This window comes from Lepisosteus oculatus, chromosome 5, assembly GCF_040954835.1.
Source record: "Lepisosteus oculatus isolate fLepOcu1 chromosome 5, fLepOcu1.hap2, whole genome shotgun sequence".
NCBI classification, from domain to species: domain Eukaryota; kingdom Metazoa; phylum Chordata; class Actinopteri; order Semionotiformes; family Lepisosteidae; genus Lepisosteus; species Lepisosteus oculatus.
Window position 1 is genome coordinate 40,255,497 of NC_090700.1, and position 24,593 is coordinate 40,280,089.

At 44.0% G+C, this 24,593-nt stretch overlaps 2 protein-coding genes across 4 annotated transcripts; both read right to left on the bottom strand.

The window, feature by feature from the left end:
- Positions 1-1,806: 1,806 nt before the first annotated feature.
- Positions 1,807-11,687, bottom strand: LOC107076829 (peptidase inhibitor 16-like). The gene is made up of 5 exons (XM_015342490.2): positions 11,245-11,687; positions 7,654-7,875; positions 6,988-7,097; positions 6,416-6,504; positions 1,807-5,643 (listed from the first exon to the last, which is right to left on the bottom strand). The coding sequence occupies exons 1-5, from the start codon at positions 11,395-11,397 to the stop codon at positions 5,246-5,248; spliced, it is 972 nt and encodes a 323-aa protein (XP_015197976.2). The 5' UTR covers positions 11,398-11,687; the 3' UTR covers positions 1,807-5,245.
- Positions 11,688-14,411: 2,724 nt separating this feature from the next.
- Positions 14,412-24,507, bottom strand: c5h6orf89 (chromosome 5 C6orf89 homolog). Of its 3 annotated transcripts, none has more exons than XM_015342481.2 (8): positions 24,378-24,507; positions 23,534-24,187; positions 21,145-21,310; positions 20,531-20,730; positions 19,647-19,798; positions 18,911-19,046; positions 18,258-18,440; positions 14,412-16,725 (listed from the first exon to the last, which is right to left on the bottom strand). In XM_015342481.2, exons 2-8 carry the CDS (start codon positions 23,720-23,722, stop codon positions 16,606-16,608), a joined length of 1,146 nt encoding a protein of 381 aa, XP_015197967.2. In that variant the 5' UTR covers positions 23,723-24,187; positions 24,378-24,507; the 3' UTR covers positions 14,412-16,605. The 3 variants fall into 3 exon arrangements, with proteins under 3 accessions (XP_015197967.2, XP_015197968.2, XP_015197970.2); XM_015342482.2 differs by having other exon boundaries at positions 20,531-20,673; positions 24,378-24,506; XM_015342484.2 differs by having other exon boundaries at positions 18,317-18,440; positions 24,378-24,505.
- Between the last annotated feature and the right edge of the window lie 86 nt (positions 24,508-24,593).

The window sequence follows — 24,593 nt, forward strand, 5'->3', positions numbered from 1 at the left end:
GAGTATATCAATAACTATGGAGGTCAAAGATAAAATTCAAGAAATAATTGTATATTAAAGGGTAAATAAATCATCTTATACAGAGACTTCTTATATGCCTTTCCTTATAAGTACATCTATTTTTGTACTTATAAGTAAGTCCGCAAGTGTCTCTCAGTCTCCACACTAGGGTGGCTGAGGATTGGGATGAAATGACACCACGGTCCCTCTTCATACAGAGACTCCTACCTGTGCCTCCTCAACAGCACTACCAGCTTTGTGGCTGGAATTTCTTCTTCTCTGTGTTGCATTTCATGGCATATGAGCAGGGAGTGGACATCTTGCTGGTGGCCGAGTCTGGTGAGCTGCAGTCTCATGACATCTGCCATGCCACTCTGGTTCTCCTGACTGGAGTGTGTATTCTAAATGTAAACCTTAGAAGATTGTGGAATGAAAACCATTTAATTTACCCTAAGGATGCGTTTATCCCATGCTTAAGAGTGTAAAATATTCACTTACCCAAAGGAACATTTTCTTTTACTTTTAAGTGTTTAATGTCATCCTTGAGTCTGTGTCTGGTTGTGCAGGTCCTGACCTGATGTCCATCGTGTATCCAAGCTCCATAGTCATGATAACTCTGCCCCACCTCTGGGCCCCCTGCTTCGTCATCATGGTCCTCCTGCTGGGGTTGGACTCACAGGTGAGACTATCTTTTGAGTCCATCTAATATATATCTACAAATATAACGTTTGCATGCTCAGATTGTATCTTCTGGGAGTGAGTTGACTTTGTGATCCAAGTGTCTGTGCTCCCTGTTACTTTGCTCTCTGAAGTTTGTAATCATTGAAACCATGATGACGGCTATCATGGGTTTGTTTCCTATGGTGCTGAGGAGAGGATACCAGCGGGAGCTCCACCTGCTCCTCTTCTGTGTGGTCTGCTCCTTCTCCGACACCTCTTTTAGTAGCTCCCTAAATTGAAATACTACAAATGAAAAATCACCTAGTACTATATCTGTTTTGTCAGGCTTTTACTTGGCTGCTGTTCCCAGTGCAGATTTTCTGCATTTGTTAATATTATTTTCCTAATCTGAAGTAGGCCTATACTTTTCTGTTGTTGGCTTTCCAGAAAAGCTTGTTAATTTTGGTACTTTAACAATGGTTCCTTCAGATCATTTTTAATTTCTGTGGTTTACTTTTCTACAGCGAACCTTCAGGGGCTGCAGCCCCTAAAGCCCATCAGTCAATCCAACCCTGCATGTGTGATAGTTTGCTCCTACTCCTGAACCAAAGCCAACTGTAAGCTTGTCTGCTCTTGGTGTCTCTCCAGAGTTTGCACCTGCTGTGTTGCCATGCCCAGAAGCTTCCTCTGAGTTAGAAGCAGAAATAGAACTGCAATCCTCTGAACTTAGGCTCCAGAGCTGTGTTGAATTTGAATGAAAAATACCTTAGCAGTGAAGGGAGCCTTGAAGCACAACTCAATCATCCAGTTAGCACACCAACTGTGTAATGACTAGCCCATTCAGGGGTATACACAGTAATTCAGGATATAGATTTTGATTAAGCTATACAGTGCATAGAAGAATGAAGCTATCATTACACACTCCAGTCCAGTGTAACTCATCACACAGACTCTTGTCCATATCTTCAATCAACATGTGCATACTGTGCCTCTTCACTGTAGATAAAAACCCCACAACTATAGTATTTGGACTGGGAAGCAACCCTGGTACTACAGCAGCTTTGAAATGAAACTGAACCAGCACACCAGGTAGGTATATAACAGCACATCTTTTTCTCAGCACTATTAAGGTACATTTAGAACTCATTAATGGATAGTCCTTTAATATTTCTTATTCCATTCATGCTGATGTCATGTACATGTTCAGATTCAGGTACAGGACATAAGGAAAATACAGATCAGAAGACCATGAGATTTTTTATACTACTCTTTTTTCAAACATGTTTTATACTGTCTTACTTGCTACTACCATAAATTGGGAAAATTAGTGAAGATAAGTCACAAAATCATGGGGGCAAATCAGATAACCCTAAAGCAAATACCCTCTACAGACAGATGGTTGTAAAGAAGGCCAAAAACATTATGGAGAGTGTGGCTCATCGCCTCCACTGTAGATTCACACCTCTCCCATCTGGGAGATGCCTCTGTGCCCCTACTGTAGGTATAATAGTAAAAGACTGCAGTTTTATATAATAATATTTTTTTTAAAGGCTATAGTTAATGTGTAAGATATAAATCAGCAAGTGCTTCAGCATTTCAATTTAAATACAGTACACATATTTACTGAACATATATGTAGGAATTTATAGTGATGAAAGGTACTTATATTTTTAATTCACTTTAATATGTGGTGAAATGAACCGCTATTAAATACAGCTCTCTTCACTCTGTGGGTAATTGCTAGGAGAAACTAACTACATTGCACAAAATTGTACAATTAGAGTATATACATTTCAAACTCATTTTGAATATTCAAAAATACAAGAGTAATGGGTTACACTTTAGAAGAAATTGCCCCGTCATTGTATATAACTATATACATACACCAATATGTATATTTCTTTCACATAATAATAGATGCAGACTCTTTTACATTATTTAAAGGCACTATGTTGACTTTATTTTGTATAGAACACAAAAGACTTGGAATATAAAAAGTTATTCAATCCCAGTTATTTAAGACACATGTTACAGGTCTTCTGTTACCTCTAACCTCTTGCCTAAAGCTATCAACCTCACCATAATGCTCTGCCAACTTGTATTAAAATCAATAAGCAAAACCCTCACTCTGATCTAGTTGAACAGCTCCTCAGAATACCAGATCATCTGATATGGAAGTAGGATAGACAAGAACACACCCATGCAGGAGTTGCATAGCAGCCCAGATTTCCAGCCTCGCTGCTTCTGACTAGACAGCCGCCAGTTTCTGCAAATACCCAAAGGAGCAGAGATACTTCAGCATTGCAAAAATGCTACCACACTGCTCCACCAAGTGGCCATTTTTCAAAAGTCAATTTCTTGTGCTTTTACTCCTGCGTACTGTAGTCCGGTGGTTCAGAGTCTTAAAATCACTGTGGCCTGAGCCCAGGCTTCATCTTCATGTCTTCAAGTCCCAAAGATGTTACAAAAATACAAACTACAACCACAAGCATAATACAATCTAAAAAAAATTATAGACCTAGTAGCTGACAAATTCTCTGAACCCATAGCACCTTAAAAATATTTGGACTAACACATTTAAATTTCAAATATTCTATCACACTCACATTTTGTACATTTTGTATAAAGGGAATAGACTCTAAGATCATTGCAGTTCTCGCTCCAGGCCTGTAAACCACAATACAGAAGGGTCTCAACATCTGTAAATTTAACACTTGCAAATTCTCTTGTTCTCGATTCATTCTGGCAGACAGGGTCTTGGATGAAAGAAGAGCAGGGCTGGATGAAACCGAGCTGATGGTTGTTAACCTCAACTTTCAAACTGTAGAGCAACAAACTGGGATTATGAGACAAATCTAGCTAGTGAGTGAGCCTCTCCATGCTGCCTGCCCAAGTACCCACTACCCAGCATCTGTGTCTCAGAGTGGTCTTATTTTTATATAGTAACAAACGCTCCTGAGTCTGTATCGGCAGGAGACAGGGAATGACAGGTCTATTAAAAACTGACGGTTTTATTACCCATTTCATTACAGTGGGTTGTGCTAATTTGAGATTAGCAGATCAGACAGAGAAAGTGGAGGCTGGATACAGAAAAGGGATTCATGTTGTTTATTTTAAGTTATCGCTTTAGGTTTTACTGTTGTTTCTTTAAGTTGAGCAACGTATTTAAATTAACTTAAGTCAATGCATTAGTACTTTAATTATGATCTAAGGGAGGGTTACAGATGTCTTTTAGCCAAACATGATTTTTACTGTAGTACATAATGTGACAGCATAAAGGATTACTTTGTTTGGCTATTCACAAATGACGAGACCCTACTTTACTTGTAACACATTAGTATAAAGGTATTTATATGTTTGCTTTCTACTGGATTCAAACAAAATTAATTTCCTACTCCATCTCCATCCTAGTCACTAAATGACATTTTACAAGTCTCCAGCTCCCCCGCAGCCCTGAATTGGATTAAGTGGTTAGGAAGTGGATGGATAGAGTACAGTCCATTGACCAAGGGTAGGTGCTGTTGGAATTCGTACCAGAATTTATTAAATTTCATACCTGTTCACCACAGTTTTTGTTCTGGAAAAGAATAAGGGAAAAATGTGTTTATTTCTCTATAAAGATATTTTAAAATTCCTCCTGGATGGAGATTTCAGGACCAAAAAGGAGGACATGTCCAGGAAAAAAAACGTACATATGGTAGCCCTAGAATGATGTATTATTATTATTATTATTATTATTATTATTTTTTTTTTTTTTTTTTAACCAAAGCTGATTTTCCTTAATGGATTCAGTCTATGTTTAATTATAAACTGTGTCAGCTAAGAAACAAAAGCATTAACCGTTTGGGGGAACTGAAAATGGCGCAAAAATTTCTACAATCCCCGAGTAGCCAAACTGCAACATCACTGTGAAAACGTAAATGGCACCAACTGTAGTTTCTCCCAAAAAACATTCAAACGTACTTAAACCTGTCAATTGAAACATTGCCTTGACACACTGAAGAAGAGGATAAACGCCATACTTACCAGCAATCATAGTAGTATACTAAGCAGACCAGCGTATCGGTTTGTCAGAGTCAAATATAAATGGCTTGTTCATTTGTAACTATTGAAATGTATAACTCAAAAAGAACATTTACAGGAAGCAGTATATATAACTAGACCTCTGTATAATCCAAAAGAAAAGTACAAATACGCATATAGAAAATCATACCTATCAACCAAAGCCTGAAAGATATACATATAATCCAGTATTTTATTACTCTCTCTCTCTCTTATTTTGATGTGCTGAGAACTTACAACTTGGATAGTGCTACAAACTTAAGATTTTGAAGGGTCAAATACAAACATTTTTTCTCCTAATCATTTGGAATTTTGCAGTTTCCCTTGTTGGTTAGCTTGAAATGCTGATTGGTCTTTATTCTTCTACATTGTACTTTTACGTGATTGCTCCGCATGTCAGTTCTGATGAAGTTTTCACTCGTGTTGCTGTCGCCGCCCCGGGGTGCGTGTCTCAGTCCGTCTCTCGTCCCCGGAGCAGAAGGGCAGTCCTGCGGGGGTTGCGTGGGCACGTGTGAGCTGCGCTTCACAGTGCAAAGAACACCAGCAGGAGTGACGTTATGATGACCTGAGTGTAAGGCATGTGGGCTGCCAACCCACCGGTCACAATCACTACCACTTCCACATCTGTGATGTCCTTTCCCTCCACAAGGGGGCGCTCACTCGACGGGAGGCCCTTCCGGACCTCCCGTTCCCAGGGCCCAACTGTCGGAGTTGGGGTGCCGCCCTCTTCCTCCGTGCCCTCTTGCACCACATCCTCAGCTAGGTTCTCTGTCGTTTCCGTGGGCACCTCCTCTGCAGACATCGTCTCAGTCTGCTCCCTCTCCGTCGTTGCTGGACTCAGGGAGGAGCTTGTCTGCTCCTCAGGGCCCTCTGTTCCGGTGCCCGTGTCCCATGTGGGCGTCGTCTCCGGCTGCTTCAGCACTGGGGAAAGAGACGCACCTCTGCACAGGGAGCACAATAAGACAGGCAGCGGCCTGCTGCAGGGGTCCGGGGACTCGGCCCCTTCGAGGCCCCAGGGTAATCTAAGCTGTTTATTGTGCAAACCTCAATGTGCTTGAGACTGAAGAACCGGGCCGCTGTCCCATCTCATTCAGAACAGCTGCATTTCTTTTTTCTTTGTACTGCACTCCCTTATAGCACAAGACATGTGCCCCCTTTAAAATGTCGCTAGACATTCAGTTTAACAGCTACACTTCCCATTTTACAGTGTCAGACAGTGTCAGTCATAGCGTTTAGGCAGGATTATGATTTAGAGGCGTTCAGTCATAATCCCACAGATGGTAGCTTCGCACCATTGGCTCCTCAGCCAAGCACATGCACCAAATATCTGAACCTGCGGTTCCTCTCGTACTGAGCAGGATTACTACTGCAACCCTCCAGAGATTCCCTTTGGGAATGGCGTGCGCAGGTTTCCAGAGTGGAAAGGACACGATCTGAGCTTCATACCTTTAATGTACTGCATGCCAGGGATGATATTCTGTAGACTCACTAACATTCCCTCCTAAGAAAAGCGTGTAACTCATATTGACCGTACACAGCCAATAACACCATTAACATGTGCATTCCTAGAATACCTGAAGCTACTCAAACCTGATTCCAGTCCCTTTTAGAGAAGCAGGGGGATCGTGCCAGTAGTGTTAATGGTGTATTAATTAGCAGTGTGAGGATCCCACGCTGCTGTTGCAGTCCTTACCACACAGGCTCCCAGCACAGCTGTGGTACTCTGGGCAGCTGGAGCAGGGCTCTCCCACCTCGTACGGATGCTCATTCTCGGCATTGCCCCTGGAACATTCAGAAAGATAGCAGTGAAGACAAGCAAGGTGAACCTGTGTAGACATGGTGGCTACCACTCGATGTGCAGCCGCTGGACTGCTTGTCCAATGTGAATGTAGAGCCTGGGGGCTACAGCAGGGCCAGAGAAAGAGGCCTATTCAGTGTGCTCAGTCCCCTCACCCTGTGATCACATTACAGCAGTTAAACTCATTGAGTGTGAGTTGCAAGGGCGCGAGACAAACTCCAGTTACCAGTGAATGTGATTGCTTTATATAGCACCTTTGGGGAAGGGAGAGAATTTGCTGAATTTGAGGAGAGTTTGAAGGTTCGGAATTATGAACTCGCTTTGTGGAGTGTGTAGTTCAGAGCTCTTGAGCAGCAGTGGGCTTTGCTGCCCACCGCCTTGGTAAAAGTGTAAGAGCTGAGACATGCTACAGTATGTGGGCATGTTTCAGTGAGTTCTCGTCAGAGGTCACCCAGCTTGCCACTCACGCAGGACTGTAGTTGCACACCAGCACCGTGGCTCCCTTGAAGCCCAGCCCTTTCACTTCGTCACACAGGTGAGTTCCACAGCCAACTCTGGAGCTCTCCGCCCACACCAGCTGAAAGAGGTGTTATTATTTCTCATCAACTGTAGTGGTAGCTCAAAAAGAGGTAGCAACAATTGTATTATAAATAATATGAATAGCTTAGATATGAATATTCGTAAGATCGAGTGTTGCGGTAGTAGTATGAAAGGCTACAGATAAGAGGATGTCCACATGGCTCATCTTGTTCATTAACTTGTCAGTAATTTTAAACTGTTTTCATGCCTCGGCGCCCAAAACATCTCATGGGAGTTGGATCAATATCCACAAATAGTGATTCAACTGGGATACTATTTCGGACTTCTTCATTAATGTTTTCACAAGAGTACATGATCTGCTCTCCACTGACAAGGGGCCTCCAGGTTATGTTCAAGGATTGTGATTCTGTGAGCTTTGTCCTTGCAAAGCGTCCTCACTTTACAACAGACCAGCTCTGGTAACGCAACTGCTGGAAGCAGCTGTCAAGAAGGTTATTACGGAGCTTTGGCACGGGGAGAACAGATCACCCTTTCGTTACTGACAGAAATACCACTTGCTGCTCTGCAATCTTTTGTTCCTCGCCGGGCGTCACCTGGGTGTAGTGGCCACACATCTTCAATACACTGCATTCGTTGGTGCTGTAGGTGTAATCCTCGTGCTCCTGGAACCACCTCCACACGGCCTTGCTGAGGTTGAAGCTGCCCGTGCCGACGTACAGGTTCTCCCCGAACACGGACTGGATGTCGAGGTTGTGCTCCCAGACGCACTGGGCTGCGTACTGCGTGGCCACCGTCTCCAGGTCCTGCCCCCAGCTCTGACACAGCGCACAGAGACGGGACACGGGTCAGCACGCTTCCCCTCAGCCTCCCCCAACGCCCCGCCCCCCGTCCTGGATTGCGTTTCGTTTTGCTTCTTATTTTGCGAAGCGAGAGAGTAAAGCAAGGCTTCACAACGTTACAGCGGTTGGCATTGCTGGGGTTCAAATCCGGGGGTGCTATCTGCGTGGTGTTTGTGTGCTCTCCCTGTGTTCGCGTGGGTTTCTCCGGGTGCTCCAGTTCCCTCTCACAGTCCAGACACACTGGTAAGTTAACTGGTTTATGGGACAATTGGCCCTGGTGTGAATGTGTGTGTCTCTGTGTCTGTGTGCACTTTTAATCACCAAGTGGCGCCTTTAATCTCCAAGAGAGTTTGAAGCCCAGTTAAGCTTCTCTGGCTTCATCTACCTGCTTTCCCTCTCTGACCATGCCATGCCTCCCTGCTGTACCGGTCCCGGAGTCCATATTCAGCAGTAAGTGATCTGACTAAGATGTCTTTCTTGTCTTTGCTGTGTCCTACTGGTGCTTCAGCCGGATGATCTTGCAGTTAAACTCTGAAACCTGCCAAGTAAACAGCTGTGCCCTGTTGTCAACCACATCAACACTGTCATCAAATAAATACATAGACACACATGCACGCATACATACAATTTCAGCATGAAATAAAGCTGAACACTCTACCCCATGACAGGGTTTATATAAACATTCTGGGCTAGAATTGGCAGCAGCTTTCGTTGACCCTGAGCTGCGCCCATCTTAAATTCCTAAGTAATCTCAGGCGGATGGTGTAGCGGTGCCTCACTGAGCAACCGCCCAGAATCCACTGTAGCTCTGAGCTTGTTAATTCACAATCACTAGCAGTAATAGTGTTCTTTGCCTCTTGCCAGCACCATGCTGGGGCCAGAATTACATTGTTATTTTTATAAGAAACTGGAGTATAGGTAGTAGGTGATTCTCATTATACAGTATGTTTGAAATGAACTTTCATTCATCCTAGCTAGTTTGGTTGTAATTTCAGTTATTGAAATTAGTATAGTATTAAATAGGAGAATAGAATTACAATTAAAACCTTGTGCTCACTTTGCAAAACAGGGAACCAGATATCACGCCCGTATCAGTGCAATACAACATTGTTTACCAAATTGCTCAAAATGTTGAACACAGGCTAGCCTCACCAAGGAAAACAACACCAACAGCAGAGGAACACTTTGTCCTTCTGTAAGTCTGTGTGGAAATACTAAGAATCCTCCTGCTTTTATATATTAAATTACTACATATATTATATATCTTATATTAAACATGGTCCGAACCTCGATCTTACAAATCACTCCATCAAAGCCTGATGAACCACCAATTTTAAGAACTGTTACCTTATCCAATATACAATAAACGGCTTTGACTAAAGATTAAGGTCCAGTAACATTAAAAGAAGAATACAATGAAACTGTTGTTTGTTTCCAAATGTTTTTGACGTACTTTCATGTCACGTTTTTCGTCAGGTGTTACCATACAAACACCCAAAGTTTCAGCCCAGAAGAGTCCATTAGGATGTTATGCATTATGTCCAGCTAGGGTTTGTGTAACAGGGAAGGGACAGGGACACAGTCGTCTAAGACACCCTTGTTAAGAAATTACACAGCTCTCTTTGGTGCCGGCTCTGCCTTTCTGTCTGTGATCAGTATGTTGTTCTCTCTCTTGAACTCTATGCACTGTAACACTGAAAACATGCAGCGCTGTGCACATGGGGGACAATTCCACTGCGTTCCACATCAGGGCGTCTGGGGGTCATGACTGTGTATTTAACCACCACTGAGCCCAGACGTGCAATTGCTGAGTCAGGCTGAGGGGAATTATTGAAATTCCCTGTGTTTACTAAGTGAGCCCTCTAAATTAAAACCTTGAGAAATAAGATAGTCTTTATTGCAAAATATAAATGTTTGCGCCAGACTGTGAATCAACAATGAGAGACATTTCTCTCTCTCCCTGTTCAAATTTCCTGTAAACTGCAGCACAAACATTCTTTGTCTGTTTCTCTCTTTCTCTGGATAATTGTTGTGCAACATGCTGCAAGACCAGATGGACTGCATATACTGCAGAATGTAAGCATTCTGTATCAAATATTTACATCTATACATCTATATATCCATCTAGTTCAACAGGACAGCCTGGTTGCCCATTTAAGTGAAGGGTCTCACACCCAGGGTGGTTCCTGCAGCACTGCTCCGTGACCCAGATTCAGGCACATCGATCCACACACAGAATGGAATCCATCAGCAATCAATTGTGTTGTCTACAAACAAATGCTGTCCAGCTCTGACACAACCAGCAGATTTTACTTCCTTGGCTGGAAGTGACCTCCCACACACACAAGTCAGTCCGATACTTGGACGCAAATTCCAACGATCTGAGCACAGAAATCATGTCACTACAGAAATCATTATTTCAAATCGCTTTATATGACTTATTCTGTGCAAAGATGTTCTTGAAACGAGAAACTCCAAGCAAATCAGAAAATCCTGACATGCAATTTTAAAAAGGGATACATTTCCTAAGCACATGGTAAGTGTTCTTTCACATGTTAAACAGCAGCTCTACATGAGTGCATGAAATAAATCCAGGGCTCATTGGAATCCTTACCAGCAGCCGTTATCATACAGAGGAAAAAAGACTAGTGAAGAGACACTGGTTAAAAAGTAAAAAGAGAGAAGGAACTGCAGGAAGAGCTGCAGAAGCAGGATTTATAAGACAAGACTTTTATCCACACCCTAACTCTGGGATTCTCCTGGGGGCTGTGAAGTTGATTAAGACCAGCCACAGACGTGGAGTGAGTTCTCCACCAAAGCAAAACAACCCTTCATAGACAGACCCACTCCTCCCCATCATACTGGAGCCAGACTGAAGACAGCAGCTGTCAGCACTAGAGGTCCCCGAATTAACTCTTTAATTGTGTCACAAATGCAACCCCACAGCAGTAACTGCACTGAAGGCATCAGAGCCTTTTGTTAAGCAAAGGTTGTTTTAAGGCTAAGGCTGAGAGCCATGGACGACGTGAACAGCCTTGAACCTCGGAGTCCCTGCTCTTCAGCTGCCCACCTGTGGCAGTAGCAAGGGACCCAGAAACGATCGGAGGCATGCAAATATCAGTGCACTAGTAGTGCATTAGCAGGGCATCCTGTGAAAAGAAATACAAGGGGCCGCAGTTGCCCCAACATCCCTCTCTCCTTTACTGCCCATTCAACCTCAGTTTGAGAAAGCAATATCAGACATCCACATGCAAGTAAAACTGCAAATCCCCACCGAGCCTGTAGCTCTCACACATGGGATCCTTCCTATTGCTCTGTGCCAGTCCTTTCAGTTGTTTCTCTTACCATGCCCCGCATGTTGGAGGCGCTGGGGCTGACCATGGAGCGCATCTGGTTGTGCAGGTCCACAATGGTCTTCTTCTCCTCCTCGCTGAGTTTATAACCCTGTGCCAGGCAGAGCCCAGCCAGCACAGCCCACAGCACTGAACTCCAGAGCATGTTGTCCCTCTGCTGCAGACAGACTGCCTGCCTCTTACACAGCTCAGAGTCAGGCAGCTTGTTTTAAGGAGGGCCGGAGAGAGGGAGGAACACCCTGTCCTGAGAGGAGGCTGTGTTGCTGCTCCTGCTACCAGATTAATGCAGCCAGTCCGAAACTCCAGGTGCTGGCTCTGAGGCACATTCAGTTCAGCACTTTACAGAGTTACACTTCTTTAAAGCAAAGACTTCATGCAAGCTCTGAGTCATAGGATTAATCTCACATTGCACAGCAAGAGGACGGGGATGATTTAGTGGAAGAGCCCCCTCCTCTCTTCCTCTTTTTATGCAATTCTGTGCCCCACACTCCCCCGGAGTGCAGAGTCAGCTGCACCTGTGCGAGGTCATCTTGTCCATGACGTCTTGGACATTCCTCGCCAGCACTTCTGCTTTCCTGCATCTATTCCACTGCCACAGTCCAAGACCCTGCAGAGTAGTCAGATCCAGCTCTTTCAATCTCCATGATACTGAGTCCTGATCAGTACTGTTTCTTTAAGCTTCCACCATCCTACCTTCCCATAAATCCTGGCCAGTGCCCATATACACTATATGCACACATCAGAAATTACAATGAGTAAATTATCAGTTAGCTGCAAGCAAACTGCAAGCTTCATCAGAGAGGACAGCTATTAAAGGAATCTAATCATCCTAGACTGAAGAATTGGCATTTGGTAAATAATTACAGAGGGGAGGGGTGAACAGACCCCCTTATTCTTGTGCCAATCATGCCCTAACAAAAGCATATAATGAGAAGGCTATGTGAATCAGAGGTATCCATTATGTGCTGTTGTTGGTATTATTGTTATTCATTTGCTTATGTGTGCCTGAACCATATGAATTAAGCATTATCCCATCTTGAACCTACTTATTTATTCAGCCTAATCTGTGCAGATTGGCAGCAAGTCTAGAGCTGGGCTCAGCGCAGTGAAAGAGGTCCATTCAACCAGTGTTCTTGTTCTTCAGGTTCACTTCAGGCTCTGCGCAGCCTCCTCCATTTCTCATTTCCACAGCACTGTCTCTGACCCCACTTGATCGCATGTGACTAGGGGACATACAGTACAGAATGTGCAACACTGCAGTTGTTCCTATCCTCTGTCCTGCTGAAACTTAAACCGCTCCATGAAAAAAAAAAGCTACTGCCAGGAGTGACTGGGTGTACTGTATGCAATAAGAGTTGCCCTTATAGAAAAATGGCTGCCCTAGATCGAGAGCTGAGAAGACAGTTACCCCAGGGGTTGCCCCCAGAAACACTGTCAGATGCAAAAGGCAGCCCCAGGGGTAACATACAGTATGAGTGATCAAGGTTAAAGTACCTCCCCGTCGCACAGATTCAACTGCTGCCAGGTCACACTTCCTCCGGATACTTGGACCTGCTGGGAAGAAGTGGGCGATTCCCCCCAGAGATACCCCTTGATTAATATTACAATGTTGCCTTCCGTGTCAATAAGTTACCATTGCAAGTTACCGTATTTGAATTATCCTGTAGAGTACAAAATACACGACGCTTCCACTACCACTGGTTGAATGGCTACACAACAAACCTTGGAACATAACTACCAATATTATTCACACTTAATAAATCAGTTCAAAACCAAGTTTCAGATACACGGGGGCAAAGTCCATGCAGAACAAATGATCAGAAGATCAGTCAACAGAGAATCTATTGCAGCTGACTACGGTATGCCTGGTTAACTTGAGTGGCATGGGTTCGACCTGCATAGTAATCCCCAAACGCAGTCCTTTTAAATAATGTTTAAATAATTTAGGATTACTGGCGTGAGAGAAGTAGGATGGGTCTGGTCTAAGACTCCTGTGGAATGTAGGACATGTCCTGTTCTAGCTGTAGTATATTAAAATGGCATTGATGATTAAGCAAAACAAATCTGAAAAATAACCAGACAAATCAAAATACTTTTTACCCCATTGTTATGTTCTTGGCTCGGTAATATACCCCACATTTCAGATGGTCAAAAACATTTTTTTTTAACTTTATAAGGAACAAGGGGTGGGGGACCCTCGGCTCCCTTAAACGGTTGCAACTTCGACCTGCGCAGCAATCAATCGCCAGGTCTTCAGGTCGCCTCCTCTAGTCATTGACACATCTGCACTTTCAGGTTAAGTTAAAAAATAAAGTTTCAAATCCACCACCCTACTTCTTCTAGTGCAGTGGCTCTCAAAGTGTGGTCCGTGGACCACTGGGGGTCCATGAGCGTGCACCAGGTGGTCTGTGAGCTGACCTAGTCATCTTTCTTAAAGCAAGTCTAAACAGCTCCATTCTTCACATTAACTTTTTAAGTAATAAAAACAGTTGCAAACTATGCAATTTTGCTGGTAAAAATTTATCAATATCAAGTTACTCCTTAGATGTGAGCCTGGATAAAAACTCTCATATTCATGCCAAAAACAAAAATAAATAAAAATCCCTGCACTGGACGTCCTGCTACCACTAGCAAGAAAACAAAAGCCTCTTGCAGACAGAATCTTGTCTGCAGCTTGGATTTACAACTGTTAGGTGGATCTAAAATGCGGCATCTCCAATTGTTAAACAGTGACACTGGCAGGATGCAGGATAATATGAACAAGTGCTTTTCCAGAGGCTTCTACTATCACCCTACACGTCCCACACAGCCCATTACTGGAGAGATGCAACAATGACAAAACCGCAAGCTAACAGCTTGGAAATTCCATCAACTATTGTTGTGTGGCGATAAAGAATAATCTAATCTAACCTGGTGCCCTGTTCCTCCAGGATAGGGAGCCCCAATCCAGCCAGCACATCCCATCCCTCCTGGCACCCTTTGTGTCCAGGATGAGGCAACCCCTCACACCCTGCTCCTTATGCATCCAGGACAGGCTCTATTGCACCATTGGATGTACACTTGCCAGGGCACAGGATGAGCAAACATGTCAAAGGAGGTCTAAATGGTTACAATTCACAACGTATCAGTCTGTCATTTGCTTGACAAAGAGTGAGGCTGTTTTAGAGAAGTATACAGAAATTATTTATTTATAAACATTATCCAAACATTCTGCGATTCCAGAAAAAATGAAAAAAGAACACATTAAAACAATTAGATATCTTACATACAAAAGATTTGTATATTTATACATTATCCACAGCATTTTTACATCCAATATTCAGAAGGCTTAAACTATATACAGTGTCCAATTCCAAATACATTACAATACAAACAGCAGATTAGGGGAAAACTTCACCCACAGCACTTGTCCAGAAGGAAAGAGTTCAAGGTGCCTGTGTTAATAAATTCTCAAGAACTACTGATAAACAAGAAACTAACAAGGCAAGCAAAACACAGGGCACACCATCATTTTCACTACTGCAGCTTTGCACTGAGCACAAGATCATACGCTTCAATTATCAGGAGACAATAGAAAATGTTTTGTACCGATTAAAAACTATTAATGATAATCTTGGTTAATCACTACCCAAAATGATTATGGCTCCAAAAGTAAAACTTATTCTGGTGTTTGTGAGCAATAGTAGGCCTGCACTGAAGGAATTCTAGTGACATCTTGAACACTACCATACCAATACTGTGAGAAGACATGGTGATGGCACATCTCAATGAAAAGGCCAGCCCATGCAAAGTGTTCACCAAATCACAGCCCACGAGCTCTGTGAACAAGGCCTGTGATTCAAAAGGCGGGCCTTACACAGAAAGTGAACAGTTCATTAATAATGCTGATGCACAATCTGAAAGACAGCACAAGAAGTGTAAGCAGCTGAATGAGTCAAGGGCATAGCTTGGGTTTGAACTAGGAGCCTCCTAGCAAGAGATCCTTTTCTCTACCCATTGGATAACTTGGCCTCCAGCTCTGCTCTCCAAACCTTTAGCTACACAAACAGCTTGACCCTTTTTTCTTCTTTCGGCCCGGAAAAGAGCGATAGCATTTTTAAAGAACAAAATGGCAAAGGTGGGACAGAAGAGGATTTCTTCTGTAACTTCATCTCCCTTTTCATTGCTACAGCTTGTAGAATACTCCACAGGCGCTCAAACAAGGGGACATGGTTAAGTTCCCTAACAACCTCTAAGGATAAAGCTGAAAGGAAATCATATAGTTCGGCTCAAAAACAAGAAGATGTGATCCAGATGTTCTGGATAGGAATGAGCAGCCGAGGTTCCCAGAGGAGGAGAGCAGAGTCCTGATCTCCAGGAATCTGGCAAACATTATGAGGTCATAGCTCCAGATGTGGAGCTCCACCCTGGAGTGCACAGTGATGTCATTCTCCAGTCCCAGTTAGGCCAAAAAACCACAAAAACACTCAGGACAGACGTACGTCCCAGGGCATTCCTCCTTTTCAACCTTCACAATTATAACAATCCCCAGTGTCAGAGAGAAACAACAGCTGCCTGGTCTTCTACCATTCACAGGTGCTGGATCTTAGTTACCTAAATACTAAGGGAAAACTGGAGATTCTGGGACAGCAATGTTAAAAAATGTAAGAAAAATATTAACAATACGCATCAGCAATTTTCCTTGTTGGGAAAGAATAAGTACACTTATATCTCTTTGAGCTAGAAAGCTTGTCCATAGGAACAGGACAGGGCACACACTGGAAACTGAAGCTCAAGAAAAATAAAGCTACTCTCTGCAGCAGCATTAGAAGGACGACAAAGATCAATCACATGCCCACCTTTCTTCAGTTACACCTAAGCATATATAAACTCTCTCATTAAGCAAGATGCTCTTCAGTAAAACAGCTTTTGGCTTTTAAGGCTTTTGTTATTTTGCCACCATACACATTCACCTGCAATTATCAAATGCCGAATAAAAGACATAAAACAAAACTCATGTCGCTGAATATTCAGAAAGCACCCAGTCACCAATGGCCATCATCTACCAAGAAAAATCTGGCTTGTTCCTGACAGTATGGGACATAATACCAACGTCAATTATATCAAAAAAGCTGGTCCAGGCCTATGATTTAAAGCCATCATTTATATCTTAAAGGAAATCATTTGGTCTCAATAACATTTTGCTGTTTGAATGTCATTCAGCCCTCTCGACCCGATCCCTCGCGGGGCACTCTCGGGGGAGCTCGCCTTTACATCACCTCCCCACCCAACCAAAACAATCGGGTCAGAGCTTCTGTTGTGCGTGGGCCAGGCCGGGGTCAGCGCCTGTCGGCGGTCTCTCTCTCTCTCTCTCTCAGCAGGACGGGATACAGTGGGCGTCCGGCTGCCCGTCAGAAGGCAGAGCCATCACAAACAATGTTCTGCCCCCTGCCTGGGAACAGATCCATCTGCCAGAACCGAGGGTCAGCGTGGACTGCAGAGACAAAAGAACAGGGTCACTCAGAAGCCACACGGATCTGGCGGGATGGACCTACCCCAGAGTCACTAGCTCCTGCATTCCTCTACCGCGCCTCTCTCTCAGGCATCCCCCAACCCCAGTCTAAAAGCCTGTCAGAAACACTTTGAGAAGGCAGGGATAACTCTTTCATGCAGGGCTGAAATCTCTCCCCAATGCACAGCTCTTAGCCCAAGTCCTCTGGACTTCCTGTTGACGGGTCTGTCAACAAGGGGAGCCGCATTGACTGCAGACACCCAAGTTTTACTAACGTAAGAGATATCGGTTTTCACCTTTTCATCTCAGGAATTTAGCAGCAAAAATGGGTGAAAAATGTTGCAGAAGAATGGCTCAAATTAGGTGAATATCTAGGCTTATTTTGGTAGATAAAAGAGCACAAAACTGGAAAGAATTTAATGTGGTTTGCTGCAGAGCTGTAACGGAACCTCCAAGTTTAAGAAAACAATACTTCCCTACTCCCCCAGGAAGTACTTTCTCATTTGAATACCCAGCTTACTATTGGGAACATAAAACTACTAGCTTATAAAAACAGACGTTAGATAACTGGAACAAGCTACTCAGGCATTTGTGGGCTTAAAAAAAACAGTCTTCAAAAGACCTGTGTAGCCTAAGTTTGTATAGCGTTCTTGTAAACTTTTCTAAGGCAGTCTTGGATGAAGCTGAATTAAGCAAGTACCCTCTCCACTTCAGCCTAGTCAGGCAGGATACTAAGCATAAGACGTTTAGCATGACTATGTTCGGCAAGGAGGATTGTCCAGAATTCCAGGAACAATGGAATGTGTGTCTTTAAATGTGAGGTACAGCAAATATATGTAGAATTTGCTCACTAAATCAGAGCTTTTTTTCTCTAGGAACCACCAAGGGGGACAGGATATGAGCACACCCTTTGAGATTATCAGCGGGGGCCACACCATCAGAACTGGCATCAGGGAATGTTGCATATGACAGCAGCTTCCCTTTCAGCTGTCGGTGAAATGTTAATTGGAATAATTGGGAAACCGTCTTGTTCATTTATTGACAACGCTGAAAAGATGTCCCTGCTGTGACCCAAAGCCAGTTACATGAAGCACAAGGTTCTAGTTTTTTTGCTATGCTTTACACAATATCTGCACAAAACTCAAACTTTGTGTGAAGGCTTTGCCTGGTGTCTCGTGTAACTGCTCTAAAAGCAGGATTGAGACACCCCATGCCCTCCAGACACATCCAAGCAACACAAATGCAGACTATCCATACATGACATATAGGGAAATATAAAACTTAAATCAGCTATTTTTGCAGCATCTGTTCCATCAGAACCTGTCGTTGCCTTAAATGCATATGTGATGGATGAGATTCATTAGTATTTGTAGATACAAAGAGTGCAGAAGACACTTTCATGGCTTACCAACAGGCAGCCTTACCATACACACAGACTAATTAAGGCACTTCTAAAGCATTTACTTATGTTTATGTACTGAAGTGCACCATTCATAAAGGAACAGTGAACACACCTTTCCAGGTGCACATGCAGGAGAGACAGACAGCTGAAAGAGCAGCGTGCCATGCTCACCAATGTCTCCAGGACCCAGCCACACGCTGAAGGAGCTGCACAGCCTCTGGCAGCGGCGCACAGGCATGACTCGGAGCAAGGGCAATCCCTGGGTCACCACCAACCACCGGTGCATGCGCTGGGCCTGGAACACACCACACAACACGCTTATTACATGCTTACAATACAGTTACAATACCATGCATAACACCACAAAACACATGTACTACACGTTGCATAACACGCTAACAACACACCATAAAGCACAACACATACTTTTCCTTAGGATCTCACTAGATGACTGCTTTTAATGGAGTATAATACTTCACTTTATAAAAATATTTTTTTACTGTAATGCACTGTCTGCACAGCTGACTTTGGGCTATAAGAGAAGGTCACACTCTTCATACATGATTCACCACGGTAACTGGCCACAATGCAAAGCACTTAATCTTATTTTCCATACATGACAGTTATACTACTGAACTGACAACCCTGTAGGCCTGCTGGAAAAATCTCAAAGAATACCATGCCACACTGGCAAAAGCAGAAAAGATCATGACAATCCTGCAGTGTGTGAACACCCCAGAGGCCCACAACCCAGCCAGTGCTCACCTGGCTCTGTGACTCTGGGCTGTGTGTGATCCTGCACTGCTTCAGTGACATCTCCTCACTGTCCACAAGAGGGTAGCGATCCATCCCTGGGAATAGTGACCACAGCACCTCCTCCTGCCTCCGAGCATCGCCTTTCCTGACAGACAGAGACACATCAAGTCTATCCCAGACTGTGCTCTTCACCAGCAGTAGCAAAACAGCCCTGACAGAGGGGCTTCTGAAGCACTGGAGTGTCATGCACAACTTTGGTAGACTCCAAACCTGTTGTACTCATCAGTGATTAAATGTAGGGTCTGCAGACCACAGAGCCTAACCTTGACCCGTGAATCCCTGAGCCTGACACAAATCTGGAGATCTTTATGTGCATGTTTTTATTCTGCTAATTAACTGCAACATGCCAAACCAGTCTGTAACTTTATAAAATATTATAGACATGTTACTTTTTAAGGGGAAAAAAATGAAAGCCCTTTTTAATAAACAGTATAATCTGCACCAGAAATAAATTCCCTGATCTTAGTCAAGGCTATGGCGTAAGTGTTGTGTCTGTCAGCTGCTTTTGACGTAAATGCAAGAACCATGGTAACACTGAGCACCAAGCAGAGCTGGCACGCCCATATGTGGGCAGTGTTGTCAGGGTGAGCGCTCATTATAAGGCAACAGGGCTCAGTACACAAGCTGGCAGTTCCCATGCTGTGCGAGACCCCCTTTTCCCCCAAACCCTGAGAACCGAAGATACCAGAACACAGTGAAGTTGGCCGTCTCCGGAGGGAAATTCTGTGCTGTGACCATCTTATTCCCCTTCTCTGCCACCCAGACACCCATGGCTTCCCTGTGCTTGGAGAACAGCTGCTCTAGGTGCTCGTAGGTCAGAGTCAGCTCTGCTCCTCCCTGCAACACCAGAGCACGGGAGAGGCTAGGAACAAGAGGAAACAATGTACTGAAGAAATTCATCCGGCCATTTCCTGAAGTGCTTCCCAACTCCCTGGCCAGGCAGCTTATTCCAGACACCCAAAAACCCTTGTGAGAGATTTCTAAACTCCAAACACAGACAACACTACTGAACTACAGGTCCAGCTGGAAACTCTTTTGGCATGAGAAACTACACCGAGCAGCACAGATCCGAAAAGGAATGGAAGCACCATTACTGGCAGGTTGGATTGGAGCCAAGAGATTGTGGACCTGGCTCTGACAATGGTACAGACTGAAAATAGATCTTCTGGCACTAAATGCCAAGCTGCAATTTACAATCAAAAAGTCAAACTGGTCAAGAGGCTACCTGGTAACCAGGTAGTCAGTAGCACATGGCGGTAATCCTTTCCTCCGCGAGACTACCTGCATTACTGTAAAACTGGCTTGAGACAACTCTGCTTGCAGAGGTCAGGGCCAACCAGACATGTGTAAATTAAACCGTATTGTCCTACTGCAGCAGACTTGCAGTTCAGTTCCTCAGTGCCCTCCTTTGTTCTCTTCCTCCCCCAGGCAATTTTTAAAATAAACAACTGCTACGAAATATATAATCACATCTACCATTTAATATAACTTATCCCGCAGCTGGCCTGGTACCGAACGAATGCCTCCGCAGACTGAAGCCTGGAAACGCAGCACGCGCCGGTGGCTCACCTTGAAGAGGACGGGCTGGGGGCCCCGCAGGACACTGTGCATGTCCGACACCTCCAGGACTGCAGTGACGGCCGCACAGCCCGAGCAGTTCACTGGTGCCAACCCGCACCCCCCCACCATCACGCTCCACCACTCGTGGAACTCTGCAGGAGACAGCACACAGGGCAACCCCCAAGCTGACCTCATTACCATAGGACACCCTGCGTGAGAGAGGAGGGCGGGGTGGAGGGCAGGGGGTTGAGGTGGTGGGACATCCGGCAGGATTAGCTCATTGTAAAGAAATCACTGGAGTGTGGTTGTTAAACCCAGGAATAGGCTTTGCAAGTACTGTCCACTGGCAGGGCGATAGACACCCCTCCAGGAAGTGGAGAAGCCCAGCTTTAGCAAAAAAGAGATCTCCACATTCTTTCAGTGTTCCAGAGAAAGCCTGGGATTTTCATATACAGACAGAAAACAGCCCCCTGTATGACTAAACTCCTGAGCTTGAAGTATCCCTGACAAAGCAAGGTGTGCCATCACGAGCCAGAAGAGTGTTAGACTGGCCTACATGGCGGTCTGAGGAGCACTGTATCCTCTCCCATAGCTTTCAACAAGACAGAGCAACTCTGCTTTACCTTCCAGGTTGTACTTCCTGGCGATGGGCAGAGACAGCAGCCGCACGTGGCTGAGCGGCGAGGACCAGTTGTGTGCACCCGTGAGCTCCAAGTCCAGCTGGGGGGTACTGTGAGGGTATGCAAAGGCCAACACTGCCACCAGCAGGAACCCCACTGCAACTACAAACTGAACAAAACAGAAAATAAGGAGAAAAGACAACATACTGGCCCAACATCCATGCCTTTGAAATCAGCGTAACTTGGTTAAATATATCAGTCGTGTAAAATAACGGGCAAAACGATCTCACAGAACAAAGCATATACAGAAGTGTTTAAAGTCTCACTGAGTAGTAGGGGGAAATGTTAGGGAAAAAAGCAAAACATACAAGCCATCCTGTACAAAGAAGAATATTCACCTTGATGAGGATTAGTTATATCTTTACAATTAACATGCTGTGAACAGAATATTCTGGAATTTATAAAGAGGAGAGTGAGCAGATACACTACCAGTAGGGAAGACATTTGACAAATCAGACAGATTCTCTTGCAGTGGAAGAGGGATTCAAAACCAAATTCACTTCACTGTTTTAATCCTAAAAACTCCAATTACATGGTGCACTTGTTAATTAACTGAAACATACAATGTTACTCAACACTATTTACAACATGTGCAGCTTTGTAAAGGCTCTAAATTTTGTAGCATAACAGGCACAACTGCATCAGGCAAAATTCTTCATGAATTTCAAAACAAACATTTTCTTACTCAGACAAAACTCAAGACTGTGGTCAAGATGAAATATATATATATAAGCAAATTATGCTTATCTCCATAGTCAGCTATGACCCAGAAAGAGAAGAGACACTTTAGACTCTTTTAATCTTTCTCGCAGGTCTGAAGACCTTTGAGCAGTAAGGCTTCACACACTACAGGAACCAACTGCTATCCTGAGACCTTTGGACCAGCAGATGCTGGTGGAGCCCCATGACTGGGAGACCAATGCACTGTGGATCTGAAGAGAGGGCGTACTGGGCTGCCCATCTCCCCTGCAAGAACTATGTATTGTATACATAACAGATCAACAGATATTCATTAAAAATCAATTTACTATCAGATGAGGTTCTATATAAAATGTGAATAAAGCTTCTACAGACACATGATAGTGTTAATACCAATCTCAATTTATCCCTAACTTCTGCTTAACCTCAGAAGTACTGCATATCTGTCAAGAATTTATTAGAACCTCAATTGAGAGTAAATTGATGATCAATAGATCCTATTACATCTTAATTTACACAGCCATCTGAAGCATTACAGGGTTTTGCAGATCCTTCTGCAGGATGAGGATCGCCGTTGGAGGGATACATCATCTCCCACATTCTGGGGTAGCTGACCTGTCAGTTCATTACATCTGGCATTAATTATTGAACTGGACTCCTCTCTCCAGAGCCTCACAGTGTTACCACTTTTTAAAGCGCTAACTGGAAACCACCTATAAGTTTCTGGTTATTTTCAATTGTGCACACCACCAGGACAGTAGTAAAGCAGACCGCAGGCTGCTCTCTCGGAGCTGTGGTGCAGCCCAACCCAACAGGCAGGTGCTACTGGGGGATGTGGCAACAAAACTGCATCTTTCTAATGGGGCCGCAGATTGTTGCTTTAATAAGTTCCCATAAAAGCTTTGGCCATTACAGTCACTGTGACCACCGTCCCAAAAATAATAATGAAATTGCAACATTAAAAATAAATTGTCACTGGTGTAAATCTCTCACTAGATATAGAGCTTATCCTATGCATATGCCACCTAGAAGTGCTTTACACTGTAATGAAGTTACAGTGTGCTGTGACACACATACTCTTGTGTGTTGTAGGAGCAGATGGATAAATCCGAATGCAGCCTTGGGGGACTCTGGCACAAACTGTCCACCTATGTGCTCTAAGCCGATACCTCAGCTGCTTTCCCAAAATGGCTGAATAAGATCCTCCGGCAAACTAGTTTCCGAAAAGCCAAACAATCTGAATGAGCCAAAGGACTTTCCCCTTGTTTGCAAAACTGTTCCAAACTATAAAGTCAAACGCCTTGGCTTCAGGGATGAAGGACAAGACGACCACCAGAGAATCTTGCAGAGCCTGACATGGGCTTTGAATTTTCCTTTTTCTAGTATTTCAAACAAAAGTCTGGATATGTGAATTAATCACAAGAGGAACAATACAGAATTGCATCGTAATATTCCAGTTTTTTAAGATAATAAAATAAAACAATCCCCCGTATTATCCCACTGGCAGTATGAGGAGTCTAAACACGATTTACACACAGCAGATTTTTACAGGTGGCACCACTTTCCTGGTACATCAAGAGAAGACGGGCAGTACGAGATGGTTAACGAGTCTTAGGATTAAGACTCCTCTCACCTTCACAGTAGCTCGCAGGACGGGGAACTGCGGCGGCTCCCTCCGGGGCTCGTTGGTCTCCAGGACCTGCTTGATGAACTTCTCGATCTCCCTCTCCGACATCCCGTAGCGATACCCCGACTGCCTCAAGATGTCGATGCTTTCCGAGAGCTTGTCGTAAATGCACGGCTCGCTGGGTGCCATCCCCATGGCGAGCGAGGCTCCGTGTCTGTCCCTCTTGCAAATGCGGAGCAGCTCGGTTCTGGGGACCTGGACCGCGTCTTCGACTAGTTACCAGCGGCAGAGGCCCAGGCTGCACTTTCCAGCGCTTTCCGATTCAGAATGGATCATCGTGGCTAGGTTCCAGCCACTCTCTCCCTGTTTTAACCCCCCAGCCGGACCGACAGCACCTGCGATATGCTTATGCAGGTATGCTTAATATTTTTAAAGCTGCATTTTAGCACGTCTTTCCACACTGCGTGCCAGTCAGCTTCCTCCACCTCAAACCACAGAGAAACCCGGAAATTGCATAAAAGTTGCAAAATTCAAAAGCTGTATGCTGTATTTTTATTTTTCAGGATGCGACTATCTCCGTGTCTAACACTCAAAGCAAACACGAAACTGTTATCCCAAATCCCGTGAAAATGCCTTTCTCTTCATCCTCGTAGGGTTCAACTGCGAGAATGAGAAATAACAAATAAACAGTAATACTGGATCTTTAATACCAATACCAACACCAATTATTTGTAATTAATAACAAGGATGGAGTAGACCGCTATAATATAATGCAAACGTTTTGGAAATGCTCCACCATGACTTAATCAAGCATACCATCTAATTAATATAATTCACCCTTTACACTTACCGCACAATGAATAACTCATCAGAAACGTGACTTTATATTTTTGTTCTTAGCTTCAATCCACCTGCTCAAAGACCTGCAAACTTTTCACTTCCCGATCAGACCCTAAGGCGTCCAATGTTTATTACGCTTTGGCCGATTCGATTAAAATCCTCATCCTTATTATTTTGATCTAACTCGTTAAAATTATGCGTCTTTAAAAACAAATAATTTAAAACT

Coding starts and splice junctions, on each gene's coding strand:
- LOC107076829 (XM_015342490.2), bottom strand. CDS start 11,397: ATGCTCTGGAGTTCAGTGCTGTGGGCTGTGCTGGCTGGGCTCTGCCTG. Junction 7,098..7,653: donor TGTGTGGCCACTACACCCAG/GTGACGCCCGGC, acceptor CACCTCTTTCAG/CTGGTGTGGGCGGAGAGCTC. Junction 5,644..6,415: donor CTGTGCTGGGAGCCTGTGTG/GTAAGGACTGCA, acceptor CTCTTTCCCCAG/TGCTGAAGCAGCCGGAGACG.
- c5h6orf89 (XM_015342481.2), bottom strand. CDS start 23,722: ATGGGGATGGCACCCAGCGAGCCGTGCATTTACGACAAGCTCTCGGAA. Junction 21,311..23,533: donor TCCTGCGAGCTACTGTGAAG/GTGAGAGGAGTC, acceptor TGTTTTGTTCAG/TTTGTAGTTGCAGTGGGGTT. Junction 19,799..20,530: donor CCCAGCCCGTCCTCTTCAAG/GTGAGCCACCGG, acceptor CTGGTGTTGCAG/GGAGGAGCAGAGCTGACTCT.